The 17,260-nt window shown below is 47.7% G+C and overlaps 1 protein-coding gene across 2 annotated transcripts in view; it reads right to left on the reverse strand.

The window, feature by feature from the left end:
* PSMC5 (proteasome 26S subunit, ATPase 5) overlaps window positions 1-17,260 on the reverse strand; it is a 321,232-nt gene that overhangs the window by 221,665 nt on the left and 82,307 nt on the right. For both annotated transcript variants that reach the window (XM_085647065.1, XM_085647066.1), the window contains one exon: window positions 10,343-10,414. In XM_085647065.1, the coding sequence (XP_085503191.1) occupies window positions 10,343-10,414 (72 nt within the window). The remainder of the gene's footprint in view (window positions 1-10,342; window positions 10,415-17,260) is intronic.

A 17,260-nucleotide genomic window follows, 5' to 3' on the forward strand; every position in this document is an offset into this window, starting at 1 on the left:
AGCGATATGGACCCCATATGTCTTTAGGGCAGGGTGTACTGGGCATTACACTAGCGTAGTTTTCGCTGTTAACATTACAGTAGGCCAAGCTGCTTAGCCAAGCCTGAAAAGTGGGTGCTGATCTACGGCCCCAGTGGATCGCCACCTCCCGTTTCGCCAACAGTAGCCCCAGAGATGCGAACCGTCTGACCTTCTTGGGGAAATTGACTGTGTAGCCCAGTAGGGCCACCTCTGGCGTTGGAATCAGGGGCAAGTTAATAATTTGCCAGAGTGTGCCGTGTATGCGTTCACAGTAGGGATGCAGCTCAGGACATGTCCAGGAAAGCTGTGCGAAGTCAGCGTGAGGCGCCGCACATTTGCGACAGTTGTGTGGTCTGGATGGATCAATTCTGTGCGCTTTAGCAGGGGTGAAATATATGCGACGTCAAAATTTAAAGTGTAGGAGTTTGTGCCGGATATTGAGTGAAACTTCTTGCGTGACTGCGCAACATTTGGCCCACTGCTCATCTGTGATTGGACGGCCCAAATCGATTTCCCAGTCACTTCGGATCTTATCGTCATTTATAGGTCTCATCTTGGCACATGTCTTATACATTTTGGAAATCAAATGTGCGCTATTTGTGCTCTCTATTATCATCATGAGAGGGGGAAACGGCTCAGGTTCGACCGGGAAGGTAGGTAAAGTGGAGCGTAAATCTGCCCTGATGTGGCCTAGGACAAACCTATCCATAATGCTACTAGCTTGGAAATGGGCATCATCTGAGAGCGAGAAGATGTGACCGCCAGGGTACCAATCACCCATCATGGAGATTTCAAATGTTGTCAGAGTACGTTGCAGCAAACGTTCTCCCGAGATTGGGATCCAGCGGGCATTGGGGATGGGCAATGCAGAGGAATATAATGCGGTGGCACCAGTCATTCTCCTCAGTATATCCCACGCCCAGCTGGTAGTGGAGACGGTTTGGATGTCGTGAGGGACTCTGGGAATACCCTTAGGTAGGACAGTTAAGAGCTGCTCCGGGAGAACAAAATCAGCTTCAGGCCGCCCTCTATCATATGGCAATGTGAGTACTGACCATCAGACCCGTGCTGGTTTCCCACCCCAGACTAGACGTGTCAAAAGAGCGCAGAGTGTCCGAAAAAAGTTATTGGTGATCGGATTTGGGATGTTAGTAAAAAGATATCAAAATTTGGGGAGTACCACCATCTTAAGAATCGCAACTCGTCCAGCGAGCGATAAGGGCAGCCGCAGCCATTTCTCTACCTGCGCTTCTAGTGTGTTAATGGCACGCCCATAGTTTAAGCTGATTAGCTGGGCAGCATTCAGATGGATATAGATCCAAGTATTTGACCGAGTTCGTACACCATTCTAGTGGGAATTCACACTCCCATGGCTTCAAGCTCGATGTTAATGGAAAGATAATTGATTTATGTCAATTGATGCCCAGTCCAGAGAAGCGGCCGAATCTAAGAATCTCTCCAATCAATGGGTCTAAATTTACTTGGGGCTCTCGAACGTAAAGAATCGTGTCGTCCGCATGAAGCGAGACCAGGGGGGGGGGCCGGTATTAAACTGCATTCCCCTCTGAAGGGGACGATCCCGAAAATGGCGTATTAACGGATCCACTGCCAAAATGAACAACAGAGGGGGCAGCCCCTGCGGGTCCCACGGGAGAGCCGGAAGGGCCGGGAAAGTGTGCCGTTTAAGCGTAGTCTCGCCGTGGGTTTGCTGTATAATAGTGCGGTGGTGGCAATGAATCCTATGGGCATGCCCACACGGCGCATCACAGAGAGAAAGAAGGGCCACTCCAAGGAGTCAAAAGCTTTCTCCGTGTCTAGGAGGATCGCCGCTGCAGGGACTTCGGGGTTAATCCCATGTATTACTGCGAAGAGTGTTCTAAGATTAAGTGAGGTGGACCGGTGGGGGACGAAGCCGTACTGAGCCGGGGATATGATAAATTCTATTAATTGGGACAGGCAGTTAGCGAGGATTTTGGCTAAGATTTTATAGTCTAGATTCAGGAGGGACAAAGGCCTGTACGACCCACATCGCGTGGGATACTTACTGGGTTTGGGGAGAAGGATTATAACAGCCTCTCGGAGTGTAGGGGCAAGTAGTTGTTTCTCTAAGGCCTCTGCATAGATCTCAATAAGTTGTGATGCTAGCAGGTCTTTGTATTCCTTATAAAGGTCTCCAGTGAAGCCATCTAACCCGGGGGCTGAGGAGCCGCAGAGGGTGTCGATGGCGCCGAGCACATCTGCAACTGAAATGGGTTCTGCTAAGAAATCCTGCATGTGCTTTTCGAGATAGACCAGTCGATCTCGTGTAGATATTCTTCTTGTGCCTCGTGGGAGCTCCCTAAATTAGTTGAATACAGAGTCGAGAAATAGGCCAGCAATTCATTCTGAATGTCTGTTGTGGCGGTGTAAGTGTGGTGATCTGCGGTGTGAAGCTCAGTGATATAGGCCTTGTTTTAGGGCGGTCTCAGCATCTGGGCCAGAACCCTGCTAGGTCTTTCGCCCTCTCCATATCGTCTAGCTGCCTGTTATTTGCCCAAATATAACATCTCCCAATCTGCTGTTTCCCTGTAGTCGGCTAGAAGGGCAAAGCGGTGTCCCTCGGCAGTGGGGCTCATTGAGTGTGTAGAAGCACCATCTACCGCCGCAAGCTCGTGTTCAAGGCGTGATAACGTGTTTCGCAGGTCCTTAAAAACATTGGTGTGTTTAGCAATGCAAGTGCCCCTTTTTTTTTGTTTTTAAAGATTTTTATTGAGTTTTCAAATCAGTGCACCAAAAAACCAATCCTACATGCAATAGCATCTTATATAAGACCCAACCATCGATGTACATGTCAGGAGAAACCGGTTCTTCTATGTTTTCGCCCTAGTTCCCCCACCCACCACCCTCTCTACCCCCACCCCCCCCCCCCCCCGTCAGTGTGCCCGCGTCAACCCTTCTTCAACTTCTGCATGAGCAATGCAAGTGCCCCTTATAACAGCTTTAAAGCCCTCCCAAAGGACTGCCCAGGAGTCTACTGAGCCGGTGTTGATGGCAAGGTAGTCCTCAATTGTCTCACGTATCTCCGCTTTACATAACTCATAATGAAGGGCGCGGCTGGGGAAGCACATTTGTCGTTCAAAGTCATCAAGGCAGGGGACTTTTAGGTGTACCAGGACTGGAGAGTGGTCAGAGTATGTCCTAGGGAGTGTCTCGATTGATGTGCACCAATCGGAAACATCAGGGGAAAGGAGCCAGAAATCTATCCTAGTTCAGGTGTTGTGTTGGCCGGAATGTGTATAGTCTGTGAGGTTGGGGGTTGCGCTTGCGCCAAACGTCCTGAAGTGCGAACTGCTCGCAGAGCTCTAAAAGGGCGCGGCGGGCACGTGGTTTAGAGTCCGGGGCCACGGAAGTGCTATCCATCCAGGGATTGAGCAATAAATTGAAATCCCCACCCATAAGCAAAATTTGCGGGCCCAACCTAAAAAGTGGAGTGTGTAGGGCGTGAAAAAAGTCAGGGGAGTCAGAGTTCGGGGCATACAAGCACACCAGTGCGATACTACTGCCCAGCAATGAGCCCAAGACTATTAGGTACCTGCCCTCCTCGTCTCGGACCATCGAACAAAACTAAATGGGACTCTCGTGGATCAGAATGGCCATCCTCCTTGCATAATTACTGAAATTGGCAAAGTATCTATGCGCGCCCCAGCTGGCACCAAAGCGTGCTGCATCTGTTTTGGGGAGGTGAGTCTCCTGCAAGTAAGCGATGTCCACATTATGTCTTAGTAGATAGTTGAGTACCTGCCTTCTTTTGGGAGTGTCGTTGAGACCGCTTACATTCAAGGACACTAGCGATAGGTCACAGGGACCCTCTATATTACCAAACCTGGCCATCTAAAGTGCGCAACAAATTCGCCAAAGTGCAACAATAAAAAGTGACATGCGACAGTGAACTTTTCAGTATACATCCGTAAACATATTGTGAGGTTGCAATCCTCCCCCCGACCCTCCACCGACCCATGCCCTGATCGGGGTAGGGCCAATCCCAGAAGAAAAAAAATGAACATGAAGTACCAATCCACTTTGTGATTGCATGGCAATTCCCAAAAACAGTACCCTAGAACAAACCAAAACAGATCCAAAGGATACACCATGGGGGGTGGCAACGTAAAGGCAATCAACCAGCTATCTATAACAACAGAACAGGATATATAACGTATTCCCAGTAATGCTTTTGTGCAGTGCAACGTGGGTCATGGAACAATGTTAGCCCGCGCCAGAGCCTGAGAAGAGGTCAGCACTGGCGTCAGAGCCACTGTGTAGGGGAGAAGGCCCTACTTCAGCCCCGAGGACTGATTGTTTTTCTTGTCTATAAACCCGGCAAAACTCCTGCGCTTCAGTCGGATTATCAAAAATGCGAGCTCTGCCACCCACATCAACTTTCAATCTGGCGGGATACACGATTCTATATCTTAAACCCAAGTTCCTAAGGGTGGCCTTGACCCCATTGAATTTACGTCGGGCATCCTGCACCATGGCTGTGAAGTCAGGGTAAAACGACAATTTAGATCCCTGCCAGTCAATGTCACCACGCTCTCTAGCAAGTTTCAGAACTGTATCTCAGTCCCGAAAGTTCATAATGCATGCAACGATCGGTCTGGGAGGAAGACCTGGGTTTGGCCGAGGCCCTAACGATCTGTGTGCTCTCTCGATCACAAAGCCGGTGAACGATTCTTTGCCAAACATACCAATTAACAAAGTCTCGTCATCAAGGTCCAAGCGGCCAGTGGAGGTTGTCTCCGGAACACCAAGGATGTGTATGTTATGGCGTCGACTCCGTGCTTCTAGGTCCTCGTTCTTGAAAGCCACTTATTTAAGGAGACGCTCCACCCGTTCCAGGTGTTTAGTGGATTGGGAAGTCCCATACTCAATGTCCAAAATGCAGACCTCTGCTACATCGAGCCTTCTGTCGTGCACCTGTATCTTGGCCCCCAAGCTGGAAATATTTTTGTCAAGCAGATCGAACCGGCTGTCCAGAGCTTTAAAGCCGTCCCTCATCTCCTGGAGTATAGAGGCAGACTCTTCGGAGGGGCCCACTGCGCGGTCAGTACCTTGCGCATTATCCGTCATGCTGGAGCTGTGTGGTGGAGCGGTGTCGACCAGCTTTTCGAACGGGAGCGTCTTTTGCTTGGGGTCTTTGCGGCACCCATGCCGCGGTGGAGCAGGGCAGATGACAACGTGCGATAGCAGCCGACCCAACTGCGTCACTCGGTATCCGCGAACAGACACCACTTCACCACTGATCAACGTAGGAGGCTATGTGAGGATGTAGGGCCAGGGAGTGATGAGCTGTGCCCCCAAGCAGCCCGGAGAGGGTGCTAATGTCAACAGGAGAAGGCGGAAAGAGCCTGGGAGCAGCGCAACGCCACAGTGCAGCGAGGAAGTAGATTAGGCCACAATGTGCCAGTCAACCCCGGCAGCTCTTATGCAGTGCTGAGTGTCACCGAAGGCACCAGGGACTCAGGGTGTGCGACCAAACATCGCCGACAGATCGTGCAATCACCACGGGGCTCAAAGCGAACGGCACCACAGCCCCGGCCATGGTCGCCTAGGAGGAGGGCACCCACAGTGATGTAACCATTTTACAGTCCAGTGTCCTCATATACTTCGGGGGGCCAAGCAGATAATGAAAAGTATGTTCCCCAAGGTGTAGGCACCGGCCCCTGCTTCCGACTGCATGTGGAATAGCCACCAGAGGCAATGCGAGGGCCCCGCTGCCTCGCCGAGGCTTCGTGTATGATTTTGGGGGTGGGCACGGTCTCCTCTCGTCGGACTGCCCAGGATGGTGTGCAGCAGGCCCGCGTTGGGCAATCCACCCCTTCAATGCTCAGAGCCTCAGTTCGTCCCCTCTGGGCATTGATGTATCCGGCAGGCGGGCCCTGCCCCCGCCTGGGTCCAGGAATGGGAGAGGCGTGAGCCGGCTATTTGAATAAAGCCGCGTCCAAGTGCCGCGGGCGGAGGGGGGTTTCGGGGAAGACGCGAGTCCGCCTCACCTTAAGCGGTCGTCCGTTGTAGTCCTGAGTTCGAGCCGATCATCCAGGCCCGTCGCGTCGCAGTCTGTGCAGGCCCGCAATCCCATCAATGGCGCAGCTCGCATCTAGTCAGGCCGCACTCCCCGGATCCTCGCTGCGCCGTAGCTTGGGCTCAGGGGCACCTCTCGGACCAGTTTTCTGTCCAGCAGTGTCAGGATAATGTCAGCTCCCTGGCGCTCCACATCCTGTGACGTTATGCAGGCATTAAACCCGGGAATACGTTGCGGAGCTGGAGTGCCCGGAGCATCAGAGCCAGGCGGCAATCTTAGTCGTCGGCTCGGCCACGCCCCCTTGGCATATTTAGTTTCCTTACAAGTCCCTTGTAAAGTGGTATACCATATATTATGGGCCTGTAATCTAAATGCTACTAGTGGGCCTGCAGCACTGGTTGTGCCACCCACGTAAATGGCCGTTCAAACCTGTCTCAGGCCTGGCATTGCAAGGCCTGTGTGTGCAGTTTAATGCCACATCAACTTAGCATTTAAAACCACTTGTCAAGCCGTAAACTCCCCTTTTATTACACACATGTCAACCCTAAGTAGCCCTAAGTGCAGGGTGCTGCGTAACTAAAAGGTAGGACATGTACTTTTAGGTCTTACATGTCCTGGAAGTGACAAACAGCTAAATTCGTTTTTCACTACTGTGAGGGCTACTCCTCTCACAGACTAGCCCTGGGAATTCCTTGAAATACTTTTTAAGCTTTAATTTCTGATTAGAAAGAAGCAGCTGTATCACATTTCATATCTTTGGAATGGTAATGACAAATCCTCTTAACTGGCATAAATGGAGTTAAGATTACGGTTTTAAAAATGAAACTTTTAGAAAGTGTATATTTCTCTGCACTTACTGCTCTGTGTGCCTTGCAGCCCGTCTCTAATGCACATCTGGGATAGGTGACAGACTTTGTACATGCCCTCTAGAAAAGCCACAAACACAAGACGGGTGGGTGTGGCAATATTCATCTACTTCTGATACCTCTTCCTAGGCAGGAAGGGCGAGCTGACAATTACACTTGAATAGATAGTGTCCTGTATCCCACACAAAGGGCTGCTTACCCCCTCACAGATAGCCTGACAGGCAGGGCTGGGATGAAAGGGGACCCGTGCACTTCAAGGGCCTGCTCTGAAGTCACCACCCCTACCAAGGGAGCGCACTACTGGACCAGTGAAGAACACTGCTATTTGTAAGGACTGATGTGCTACAAGGATGGCCATTCTGCTTGTCTGACTGTTCCAAGGACATGCTTCACTGCGGTGCTGAGCTGTCCCTGCGGCCTGCTGATCTCTGTCCTGCTGAAGACAAGGACTGGACCCATTTCACTTGAACCTAGAGTGACTCCAAGCGCTTGCTGGCTTGCCTCCTGTTTTCTGAAGTGTCAGGGTCCTAAAAGACTTCTTGCAACTCTGCTGGTGCTGCTGGACTCTGCCATCTGTGAGTCCTACGCTTGCCTGAGGTATCCCTCCAGTCCTGGGACTGAGAAGCAGGTTCTGCAGCTGTTTTGTTACAAAAGGAACAATTTGCCACCACTGTGCTGATCGGAACGCGGCTCGATGATGATGCAGCGCGGATTGCAGTTTGACTTTGCGGCAGTGCTGATTCGAAGTCCCAACTGCGAGGCTCGACTTGGATGCATTGACCTGACTGTTTGTATCAGAACGGATTCATTGTACCCTGGACGACAGCGCTCCAAGGTACTTTGTCAGCGGGATGTTTTTGAGTCCTCTGGCCAGCCTGCCCTCCATCACGGTCGGCCTGAACTTTGGATTTACCCCAGTCTAGCACCACCTCATTTAACCTTTTAGCGCTATTGACTTCTTAGCACTATTTTTGGTTAATTATTTAAAAATTCATAACTCCGGTTATACTATTTGGATGTTTGTTGTTTTGGTCTGGTTTTACTCAGATAAATATTCTCTATTTTTCTAAACCTGTGTGGAGTCTTTTGTGGCGTTTTCATTAGGCTACTATGTGTGAGTGAGTGTATGTGCTGCACAAATATTTTACACATTGCGTCTTTAGATAAGCCCGATTGCTCTGTGCCAAGATACCAAATGGTGAGCACAGGTTATCTTTTAGTGTGTATCTACCTTACTAGGATCGTGGTCACTACTTGGACAGGGTGCTTTCCTCTGCCAAATAGAGACCAACTTTCTAACAGCATTCACGTCTTAAATTTAGCAAAGTGGCCAAGCAAAGCACTCAAAAACGTCTGTGCATAGATAGGCATTTGTTTTTTTTTGTCAAATCTGTTTTTATTATTTCTGAAGAATACACACTTCGGCAGCATACATTACATACGGAAGTTCGTGAGCATGTGCAGATTGATAATCCGTACTTGTGCCTATGGCTACTTTGATGTAACATGCATTCGAACTGTGCATCAAACACTGCTCGCTCTGGAGCTAACTGCGTTATCTTTATCAGTCCTGGTGCAGTCTCTAAGGATTGACAGGAGCGACCTTGTGTCAACCACCTAGTCGTACATGCAGACTTATGCCGCCCATTCAGTTCAGGTATTGGAAATAGAAGAGTTACTTACAATTCAAAAGAAGAAACCATAACAATGGCAGCTTGAACTATTTATACATACTTGACTCCCCCCCCCCCCCCCCCTTCTACCCCTGTCTCCCCCCCTCACCCCCCGGGATCACTTGTATGCACCTCAGCCACAATCGCCCTTATGTGGTTGCGGGCGCCCCAGTGTTGGGCCAGTGTAGAGATAGGCATTTGTGATCTCATGTGAACCAAATGTTTTTACAGCCGTCATCCTGCTGGCCACATTACAGGTGTGCACTACGAACAAACCAACTTTTAAAGCATGAAGACTAAGGGAGCTACACGCACCGGGTAGGATGTGCACTGGATGGTGATTTTACCATAGTGAACAGTGCCCCTACAAAAGAAACAAAACCCAGTACCCATAAAAAATAAAAATCACACAAAATTGTAAACCGCAGAATAGTCACGACTATTGGCCCAACTTACAGTACTGTGTGAGTACAATACAGCAAACATTGGCTGCCTCCCAAACGAATATGGGTGGCAACTTGATATGCAAGACCCTATGTATGTCAACGCACCCCGTCTGAAACCAGACCTCCTTATACTTGAGCCATGCTCAATACTTGAGAAAAAAAAATGAATCAATGGCCATTAGTAAAAGCAAAAACATTTAAATGGATTGCGAGATTGAACCCTGAACATTGCCTAAACATGTGCTGGCACAAAAGCCTATTTAGAAACTATTTTACTCGAATATAAAACATAAATTAATGTATTTTTTCCCCAACTGAAATTAAAACTAATTTCCAAGAAGCAAATACATGCATATGCGTTCACAGCACTTCTAAAAATTAAAAATAAACAAGCTAAAAGCATGCAAATCACTTTACAAAACAGTTTGTCATTTCAGTATGGCAAGCCATCTTGCTGAGTGAGGCCATCATCAAACACGTCCATGATGTAGGAGCATGCCCTGGGTCAGAGAAACAATACTGGAAAGACACCTTTCCACATTACGAACCACAGAAGCCGTGTACAAATAAAAAGATTACTTTAACTATTCTCCAAATCAGTATGAAAAGAAACTAGAATCATTTTCGGAAAAATGACGTCAATATAGTGTATTTATGTCGTTGCTGATGCCATTCTTCAAGTGCATGTTTATCACACAGGAGGCCCTGCTTTTATTGGCGGAAAGCCTTATATTTCAGATGAATTCAGCATTCAACAATGGTATCTGCCTGTGATTCTATTCCTGAATGCACCACATGCACTGCAATAGAAGCACTGCCCAGTAAGTGGATAACATAGTGATTCTTTAACAGAAGGACAGTGAAATAGTACTCCAACAAGGCTGCCCCAAAGCTCAATTTCACCTGGCTGAAGTCTGATTTTAACCCAGTAGTCAACCAACATTAAGGTAATTCCTGAAATAGGCCACCCAAATAATTTACAAAGAAAAATCAACTTGGTCGAGTTTTAAGGCTTTTGATTTGAGTTCTAATTGTTTCCACAATCTAAATAAGACAGGGATTAAGAAAAGTGCCGAGAGGCTGCTTATTTAATTCAAATCATTTATCACACTAAAGCAGACCTACATAGAATGGAGAAGCAATCAAATCAAATATTTTCATCTGAAATGAAGAGAACATTTTTGTGCTTTGTCGAAACTGTCACTCAAAGTAAATAAACAAGCATAAATGTATTACACTTTATTATACATAGTAGGAATATTCATACAACAGAATTACCTGGAGATCTTCAATTTTAGATAAATAATATTGGCGGAGGCCATTTCCACCTTTTGTTTCATCCATATCCATCTAAAAAAATAAGTAAAAAAAGAATTGAGGATTTGACAAAGAAAACGCATTTTATTTCAAATGCCTTATACTCAAAGATATACTATATTACGACGCCTTGTGATTCATTGTGCTTGTGTATTAAAGAACATACATTTTTAGAAAATATGCATTTATAATCCTTTTTACATGTTTCCTGCGCTTTGGGCTTTCATCCTTTGCATTTTGGGTCAATAAATAGATGTGGAGGTACCATATTTGTCTAGAACACAGCACTGCGAAATTCTAAAACACACTCATTCTCAAGGGCTTCTATTAATTCTATTACGTTTTCCTTGGGGTTTTGACATGGTATTTAGCTTGCTATCCTTTAACTTTATTTTTAATAAGGTTCCCTTTAAACCATACTTTAACAACTAATCTCGGGTCTTCTGGCAGTTAAGCAGTCCGGTAGGAAGTGGGATGGAAACTTTGCTTGCAAATGGTGTGAGTAACATCAGAGCCATCCTAAACGGTGGGGATAAGAGAAGTCATTCTACAGGACCTTTCTGCCGTTTTTGTCACACTATGGTGTCAGTTAGTCGAAATACTGACACTACATTGAAATCACGACATTCATTCTTTGGATGTAAGAAGATGTTGTACACCAACAATATTCAGCTTATCATCCTTCTTGAAAGGAAGACTATCATTCCACTGTTACAAGAGTGCCTTACAGAGTATCATATCGTCCTACATATCAAGCTTCAGTTGCTTCCCTGCCATTTTACAATCTTATTCCAATATGGTCTACTAAACTGCATCTGTAAATACGTTGCCACCTACTACAGGGCTCAAAATTTTCAAGTGATTTTTCTTTGATCTTTAATGCTATTTTAATACACGCGGACGCACATTTTGAGCACAAAACCTCCTTACCGATTTGTATTTCTTTTGCAGGCCTAATTATTTCCAGATTCAGATAAATTAATAGCTTAAATTCTCTTTGGTACCATATGATCAAGAAATAAACTATATATCTTCTGTCAAGTCATTTGGGCACATGTAGGTTGTCACTATACTACTCCCTGTTTTTTCTTTTTTATTTGCAGTAGAGGTTTGTAAAGGTAATTTATCTAATCTTGGTGCTGGGCACTGAGTTATGAATTAGTATTCTACCCGGTCTCTATTCAGCAGTCTATTGGTTGATAGCAGTTTTAAGTTTGTGTAGACAAGCATAGTAGATCTGGGTACTATGTCTGCCACGATCAAATTTAAGCAGCAAGTATTCTGTGGCATTTCAGGGTCCTTTGCACCAATCAGCTTTACAGAAGGACTGGCTGGAATACATACAGAAACTCTGTCCCATTTTTATCCCACAAATGACCCTGGCTCCAGAAACCTGGAGGAGAGTATAAGCATTTGACAATTTTTGTAGTCGTGGGGAGACCATTTCTCTGTGTACCCAGTGAACAGATCACCCACCACCTCTACTATTCTGAAGTTGTCTTCTCTATTGTTATCCATACCGGGTAGCTTTCTTCCCATTATTTTCCTCTTCAGTTTAGCAGGCCAGATGCAATTGTCCTGTGCTTCTCTGGAAAAGGTACAGTAATTGGTCACATTTACAACAGAAGATACAACAGTGTTGTGTTGTCAATCAGTACAACAATCAACCTCCATCTGAGGACCATTTTTCCGCCATGAATTCTGTCTGAAGACGTGGATAAACCTTTTATACCATCCACTGGCCTCAAGTTGAAAGTGTAACCCAGATGCCCATTCTAGTAAAGAGTCTTTGAACACTGTGGCCTCTGATGTCAGGGTGTAATGGCATTCCATCTCTGAGATGGGTATGCTTACTCCACCAGCACATGTCTCACTATGTGTGATCAGGCAGCTTGGATGCTGTCCTGCCTATCCACAGACAACAGAGCAGCTTCTCCTTTAGGGTGTGCATCGAGTGACATTTACTTCTGGTCTGGGCATGAAGGTAAATGGAGGCAAGGTTTGAGAGCGTCTTCTGATTTAGGGCTGGGAGACAGGACCTTTGCCAAAGCTTTCCCCAATTCAACCATTCTTGTTCCCCCACTTGTTTTGGTCCATTGAATTTTAATCTAACAATTCTGATTTCACAGGAACTCCTCTGCTGCACACCTTAGCACAAAATAATTGTGGGGAATACGCCTTAGCCACTTTAGAGAGGACATGACAGATCCACTACTGCGGTGACTTACTGAGTTACACCACTGCTGCTTCTGGGTGGGCGTCATTAACTTCCATGGAGATTCCCATATTACTTCCTGGATTTGCACAGTCTACTTATTCTGTTTGGGGTCACACAGACTCACTAGTGTAGTGTATTTTGACTTCAGCAGATAACGCCATTGCCTTCTATAGGCCAGTCCCAAAGACTACCTTATATTGTGCCTTTGCCGCTTCTGGGCTAACCCCATTGACCCATTACTGTGGTGTTTTCTAACCTCCTTTGGTTGCACATTTGCCGCTTTGTGGGTGGAGCACACAGGTCTCTCATTTCAGTGTCTGTTGAATTCCTTTGGTAGGTGACAGCAGCTATTATGATCTGACACAGCACAATCTGGGGCAGACCCCAAAGATTACCATACCCATTAGCTTCAGTCCCAGGTTCCAAAGGGCACACCTTTGCTGTGCCTGGGAAGACAGTACTCAGTTCTTATTCTTCAGTGCCTTGTTGCCTCCAATGGGCAGACGACCTTCCCTCTTCCTGGAAGCTACTCCTTTGACTGGGGGGAGGGGGAGACTCTGCACTGCCTGAGTATAGGAGACACGTTTTGGACACGTTGCTATGTTATGCCTGTGGAACATAGTTTATACAATAAACGCACTCACAACCTTGTGCCGAATTCAGGCTTTATAGAATTTCATAAACTAAAGAGTCCCCACAGCACCAAAGAACGGAACAAACTCCTGCATAGTCGATACACACCAGAGACAACCCACAACTTGGATCACTCCCACATAGGGTTGGCAATGCTTCAGGCTAGTAATAAATATAGAAATTATCGATTGTTAACACTGCATAATGTAACTGAAATAGATCACATATTACATTTAAAAAAAACACACCACTGGATAACGTATTTGACACTTTTAGACAGAAGAAATAAGTCTTCCACTCAATGGTCCAGGTCACACCGCCTCATTTATAGTACCAAAATAACTCGATAGTGAAAGTTGTTGGGAAGCAACCGTTTCAGGGATGGTGATAGCGTCTGCTAATTCGCATGGTGTCATGCTATACACGCTTGTCGGGGTTGAGATGGACGTATGCACAGGCCACTGGATCTGTCCCGATTGCCAGAATGAGCTCGAATCCCGTGCTTGGTATTCAAACTTCCCCACCTACCCCCGCAGGAGCTTGGCACAGTGCCAACATCCCTGCTATCACCATGGTGAGCCCAGCTCAAGCAGGGGCGACTCCGTGGCAGGACAGGCCTAGAGAACAACAGTATCCCACAAGTGGACCTTATCCGTGGACTTAAGGAAGAGGAACAGTGCGAGCCTGGGCTTACCCGGAGCGCCTGAAGCTCCCAACACGGTCCGTGGGCTGGGCCCTTCCTCTCCGGTGCCCATCCCAGGTTCGCTGTGCCCTGCAGATGCCACACAACCCTCCAAGCCAACCTGTATTTACAGATCCACAGCGAGGCTCAGCCGGGCAGAAGTGACGCAACGGAGCAGGTCGGCAGATTTAAAACAGTAGAGAGCTTACCCCCAGCAGTGCTCTGTTGAGGCAAGAGCGCGGCAAGGGAGACTGCACAGGCTGAAACATACCCACAGGGAGGGAGAGAGGGAGAGAGGGAGAGAGGGAGAGAGAGAGGGAGAGAGGGGGAGAGAGGGAGAGGGGGAGAGAGGGAGAGGGGGAGAGGGAGAGGGGGGAGAGGGACTCAGGGCGGCCTTAGGCATGAGCAAGCTGTGCACCTGCACAGGGCCACCAAACCCCAGGGGCCACCACGAGGAATCGGATACAATACATATTCGTGGCGGCCCCTGGCAGGGATTTGGCGCATGAACGACTGAGGCGTGCTAAATCTAATGTGATGCACGCCGAATGGTTGTTCTTATACTCTTTTCCTTTCTAACCCAGTCTCGTCTTTGTGTGGGGTCGGCCTTATTTCGGGCTCTTCTGGTAGGTCTTGCGCTTGTTTAGAACGTTTTTTCCAGGAGAATCGAGCTTGTTTTAATAGTCCAGATCTGGCACCTCCGGAGGCTCGCATGCGCAGTGCCCGCGAGTCCTGCAGCGAAGGGGTTACAGAAGCACCATGCATCACTGGCGGCAGGAGGGGTGGCAGCACCCGTTCCCGGCGTGCAGCGAGCAGCACCGAGACTGGCCGAGGCCATGCACCGGCGCGCCTAGAGACCCTGGGCAAGAAAGGCCGCCTTGCAGAGGATACCATGCCAGTGTGCAACCTTTGGTGCCAGCTGCGAGGTGAGCAGCCCGAGGGTCAGGGCATGGGGAGGGGGAGTGAGGAGGTCAGCGTGTGCCTCTGCAGAGTGAATCCGAGGGAAGGTGAGCCATTGGACGAGGGTGTGGGGAGCCCTGGGGAGGAGGGCAGATCAGGCATAGGAATGTATCCCAGCCCGTGGGGGTGAGGAGCCGGGGGTGTGGGGAAGGTTGGGTGAGGATGTTATTGTAGATGGTGTGTGCTTTGGGTCTGGGTGGAGGTAAGCCATGTGAGGTGGCGAGCTGGAGGTATGCTAGTGGTCATGGGAAGGGAGGGCATGATGAATCGTGAGAGAGAGCCCCTCTCTCACGATTCATCTCTGAGAGGGCGCGGGTCGGAGAGGTGGTCACTGTGCGCCAGGGGTAGGGAGTGGTACAGATCAGCGCTGTATGTTGAGGGAAGAGTGAGTCAGGAGTGCAGGGGCGGTGTTTACTTGTGGCTGAGGGGAGGCATGGTGACTTTTGGAGGTGTAACTTGGGAGGCACGGTCGTATTGGGGGGGAAGAGGAGAGCAGGGTACGAGGTGTTAGACGTAATGTTAAGGATTCATTAAAATGATTACAATTACTTATCAACAACCATGAAAACAGAGTATGAAGCTGATACTTGTGATCTAATGAGTGGATCTGCCTGCACAAATCTTTTAAAACATCGAGTGTTCGAATGTACTTGGCATTTGGATATGTCTGTTTATATGGTGTTGAGGCAGACATGAAATGCAAGCACCTATGGATGGACGCCTGGAATAGGATGGCAGTGCCTACCCATGTTAACTCAATCTAATGCCCTTTTGCAGAGACCTTGGTAGGAACTGGCTTCTTGATCATTTCTTTAATTACATTCCAGTGCTTGTCATGTGACTAGCAGAGAAAACTAGTTTAACTAGTCCTCAGTTTGCAATTGGTGAAGCAGCCTTCTCTGTCCATACTAGGGGCATAGTTACCATTGGTTCAGCAAGTACAGTGGTACTGAGACCCAAAACCCTCAGGGGCCCATTGAACCCTGATAATTGCTATATTCTACTTCCTGAGCAGCAGCCAAAGGGGCCATTTTCCTTGCTTATGCCACGGCCCATGGGGTCGTTGGTACGCTGTGCTAGTGATTCGTACGTCTGCTTGAAAGTTGTCTCCTGACTGGATGTTCCTTGCACATTCATTTTGCTTCAGTGAACCTCTAGTGCCTTTTCATAGCCTTAGGACTCACTGTAATTAATCCTTGTTTAATAGGTGCTCTGTAAAGCGAGCAGAACTGGTTGCTGGAATATGGCACTATACAAGAAACCTTAATTAAATATATTGTTTTTTGTCTTTTGACAATGTGGTAAAGTGGACGAGTCTTTGGTTACCTGTAGGCTGTCTTCAGGATCAGTTAGTGACGTACTGAGACAGGTCTCTGTGTGCCATGATTTCAAGGTAGCTTACTCTCTTCCTGCTAAGGTCACTTCCCAAATAGATCATGAACTATTCTCCAGGCTCTACTGTTCTCAGTGGACTGATAAAGCAGACCTTGTATGCCAAGTCACATGATCTACCCTATAGTTTTATAACACTCTTCAAATTAACCTTCCATATGTGGCTAGTCCTCATAATGTGTCATACATGTAGTGGGAAGGGTAATTACTATCAATCAGTCAGGGTTTGTAAAGCTCAGCTGCTTCACACATAAGGGTCTCGAGGCGGTGTGGGATTCATGCTGCTGGATCATGCTGCTTGTTGGTTGAACAGCGAGGTCTTGTGGTCCTTCCTGAACTGCTGGAGCGATGGTGAGGCTCTGAGGTGCAGGGGGAGGGTTTTCAGGTCTTCACTGCCAGGTGGGAGAAGTAGCGGCCTCCACTGTTTTATCAGCGGCTGCATTGGGTGGCTGCTAGGGAGATGGTTCTGGAACATATTTTCCTGGTAGGTTGGTGGAAATTCACTCGTTCATTAAGGTATGCTGGTCCTTCATTGTGTAGTCCAGGGAAGACATGGCTTGGCAGTTCGGGTTGGACTGTTCCCATGAGGCACAGGGTCAAGGCTGATTTGCATATGGCCATGTCTGAACTGGGGTGGTGTGGTGAGCAAAAAAACGATGGATTTAGGCCCAGATCTCTGTACTGGGGTGAATGTATGACATTGTTCTGCATTCTGTCCATCAACTGTTGTTTTTGCAAGAAAATAAAAATGACACATCAAAATCTTTCAGCAGCCGCCACTGCTGATTGTCTTCTTTTTTTCCCTACCCACTGCTAGCCTCGCCCGCTGCATTGCAAGCAAAATGAAGAGAATTCGAGTACACAAATCTGGTTATTCGAAACGAAAGAGAAAGGTGGCTCAGCAGGCTTTCGTAGTGTCACAGGAAGGAGCAATCCTGAACTTTATCACCCAAGGGAAACCTAAAGATGGAGAATCCTCTGGCCAGAGTACTGC

The sequence above is a fragment of the Triturus cristatus genome, chromosome 1_1, assembly GCF_964204655.1.
Source record: "Triturus cristatus chromosome 1_1, aTriCri1.1, whole genome shotgun sequence".
NCBI classification, from domain to species: domain Eukaryota; kingdom Metazoa; phylum Chordata; class Amphibia; order Caudata; family Salamandridae; genus Triturus; species Triturus cristatus.